Here is a 3384-nt window from a genome sequence, read left to right as displayed (position 1 = left end):
AAAAAAACGTAAGTAATAACTAAATAAAATATATTAGGATAGAAATCGCGTGTGCATGTATGGTGCGTGTAATGTGCATGGATGTATGATAATTGTAATGACGATGTAGCGAACGAATGAGAGAGAGAGAGAGAGAGAGAGAGAGAGAGAGAGAGAGAGAGAGAGAGAGAGAGAGAGAGAGAGAGAGAGAGAGAGAGAGAGAGAGAGAGAGAGAGAGAGAGAGAGAGAGAGAGAGAGAGAGAGAGAGAGAGAGAGAGAGAGAGAGAGAGAGAGAGAGAGAGAGAGAGAGAGAGAGAGAGAGAGAGAGAGAGAGAGAGAGAGAGAGAGAGAGAGAGAGAGAGAGAGAGAGAGAGAGAGAGAGAGAGAGAGAGAGAGAGAGAGAGAGAGAGAGAGAGAGAGAGAGAGAGAGAGAGAGAGAGAGAGAGAGAGAGAGAGAGAGAGAGAGAGAGAGAGAGAGAGAGAGAGAGAGAGAGAGAGAGAGAGAGAGAGAGAGAGAGAGAGAGAGAGAGAGAGAGAATAATCTAAGTATGAATGTATTGTGTATGCGTATGTGTGGTGCGTGTATATATTCGCATATTATTGTATAGCGCCTCTTTGATATTATCCTGGAACTAATCTTCTGTTATTTTTTCATCTGTTATACCGATATTGGACGCACACGTATGTAAAAATAGTCGGACAAGGTTATTTTTTACATTAGACTTTTCAGCCCAATTTTAATGGTTCCATAACATTCTATTCTGCAGTCCGCAATTCGGGCTGCTCTTATTCAGCGTCTTAAAACTGTTAAACTTTTATAAAAAACAAAAATAGATAGCTCTATACAATATGTTATCCTAAGAGCAGAATAGAAATTAATGAATAGAAACAAATTTTGTTATTAATTCTTTTTTTTCCAAATAAAGTTGACCAGCCCGAATTCCGTTTTTGTGTACACTTTACTCCTGCAAAAGGATTTACAATTCTATGCAACCAATAAAAAAATATTTTTGCTCGAAAAAATATAATGTCCGGCCGGTAACTCCAGCATCCCCTTAAATAGCTAAAGTTAAATTTAATAGTTTCTAATTATGTACCTTTATATTGTGTGTGTATGTGCAGTATTTATATATATATATATAAGGATTCTTATTCTCTCTATACTAATTAGGTAAAGACAGGAACAATAACATCACTGAGTTTCTCCTGTAAAAAGAGATTTTCTTTTATTTCACACATCTTATTCTTGTTCCTATTTACAACTATTTACTGAGCTTACCTGTAAAAAGAGAAACGACATTAAATGTCAATTATTCACTCTGTCTTTTCCCCAATTACAGTCTTTACGTTCGTAACTTTTATACATTAATCATTACACGTGGTCACTTCTCTCCTACTCCTCTTTCTTACTTTCCTCCTTCTCTCCTTGTGTGTGTAAAAACCTATTTTACCTGCGCGCCGTAAGAATGCGCGGGATAATTAAAAAGGAAGTACCCCGTACTTTCTTTACATATATATAAAACATGATTTTTATATAATACGTAATATCAAAAGTTACATAATTAGAAATTATTAAATTAACTTTAGCTATTTAAGTAAAAATAGGTTATGAGTGTTATAAAATCAATTTGAGATTGGGCTATAATATTATTGTCGTTTACATACAAAGACTATGTTTCTTTACCTACAAATATAAAATATTGTTACCATTAATTATATTGCATTACGGAATCTATTTTATGTAGAAGACACCCGATTGACCACGTTACAATTGATTACAGTCATTCACAACTATCGATGCCTAGAATTTTTCCACTGGATGGTTCCTGTGAATGGCCTATGGTTTATTGCAACGTGGTCAATCGCGTGCCATCTATTTTATGTTAATAAATCAATGCATAGATTATAGTATTTTTAAAATTACGGCATCGTGTAAATATATGCATAAAGTTTTTAGCTTACCTTCTATATTTTCAAAATCACTTTTATCGTTATTCCCTGTACTGGTACTGGTATTTGCTGAAATAAAACAAATTATAGTTTAGATTATTATGTAAATGTAGGCAATTTTGTCAAATGTAAATCAATTTTTGTAACTTACCTTCTATATTTTCAGAATTGTTTCTGCTACTATTGCTCGTACTTGCTAAAATAAAACCATTTTATATAAATTGATAATATTCATTTTATTGTATATTGATATTTTGCGCATAACATCTATTATGATATTTACATTTGGCACAAGGTAGGTTGTAGCTGCACAGCGTCTTTTTTTTAGCACTTTCCAAAAGTAAAGTTGCAAAAGTCATATCTATAAAATAGGTTAAGTTATAATATAGTATTTTATATTTATAAAAATATCGAAATTATTCATTATATTACATTAAGCATTGGTACCTTGTCGTGCTTTTTCTGCATCTAAAGCATTTACAATTATTTTATATTCACTGTTATCCTCTATATCTATCAGTGTCAGTTCTTCACTGAACGCCGCCATGTTTTTACTGCAACTGCCTCACCTCGCGAACCGCAGTAGTCGAAGCAGGAAGTGACGACGAAATCTATGACGTCACACGAATGTGAATACGCTTTGAAAGTGTAAGATATTTATCGACAGTCTGTAAATTTTTAAATAAAAGATGATAAAGATTAATGTTCGGCAACGACTTTTTTGAATGATAGGACGGTTACGTCCTATCTCTGACCTTATTTGTTATATTTAATAAATAATACCGGCAAAAGTTATTAGGTAGTCAGGAAACAATAGTTTATGTAAGAAATAAATTAGCACTGCTTCTAGATTTAATACTTAACATTTAATTCAGAAAAGATGTTATAAATGATTTTTCGTATAACGACCTCGACAGATTTTACAAGTTCTAAAATTTCTATTACTTCCGACAGTCTCTCTGTTTGCTTTCTGTTTGCGACTATTTCGCTTGACCCGACGTTAGAGAGTGAATTTGATTTAATATCTCTCTACCAGGTCGCCTCGCATGAACATTCTAGAAAACGGAACGGTTACATTATTATTTGGTAAAAATACGGGGCGGGAGCGCGCCCGCGCAGAATCGATTATATCGAGGCGCTGCTCAATCATCTGGCTGCCGTGAGCTGGCGCCGTCTATCGGTGGTATTTTTTGCTATCTTTCAAAAGCTTACTGCCGCGTATATCGAAACGATCTTTACTGTGCTGCCAGTACTGCCAGTGAATACCGAAACGCAGCCTTCGTTAAAAGGTGAGGCGCCGTGAGCATCACGGCTGCGTGACGTCAGAAATGCGGGAAAAATGACAGTTTGGAAAAAAAGAACGTCATAACCAGAGAGAAGACTAAGAGTGGACATGCCCGCATTTTACGTGTGTCTGTGGGGTAGCGTCTCTATGTGCACAAAACATGCACATTG

The 3384-nt window shown here is 35.1% G+C and overlaps 1 protein-coding gene across 2 annotated transcripts; it reads right to left on the bottom strand.

Moving 5' to 3' along the window:
• Positions 1 to 821: 821 nt before the first annotated feature.
• LOC136999400 (uncharacterized) lies at positions 822 to 2912 on the bottom strand. 2 transcript variants are annotated; one of them, XM_067353368.1, is made up of 5 exons: positions 2377 to 2912; positions 2213 to 2290; positions 2081 to 2125; positions 1942 to 1998; positions 822 to 1663 (listed from the first exon to the last, which is right to left on the bottom strand). In XM_067353368.1, exons 1-5 carry the CDS (start codon positions 2474 to 2476, stop codon positions 1650 to 1652), a joined length of 294 nt encoding a protein of 97 aa, XP_067209469.1. In that variant the 5' UTR covers positions 2477 to 2912; the 3' UTR covers positions 822 to 1649. The 2 variants fall into 2 exon arrangements, with proteins under 2 accessions (XP_067209469.1, XP_067209468.1); XM_067353367.1 differs by having other exon boundaries at positions 822 to 1998.
• Between the last annotated feature and the right edge of the window lie 472 nt (positions 2913 to 3384).

This window comes from Linepithema humile, chromosome 4 (genome assembly GCF_040581485.1).
Source record: "Linepithema humile isolate Giens D197 chromosome 4, Lhum_UNIL_v1.0, whole genome shotgun sequence".
Lineage (NCBI taxonomy): Eukaryota > Metazoa > Arthropoda > Insecta > Hymenoptera > Formicidae > Linepithema > Linepithema humile.
Note: the sequence above shows the minus strand (reverse complement) of the source record. Positions and strands in the feature narration are given on the sequence as shown.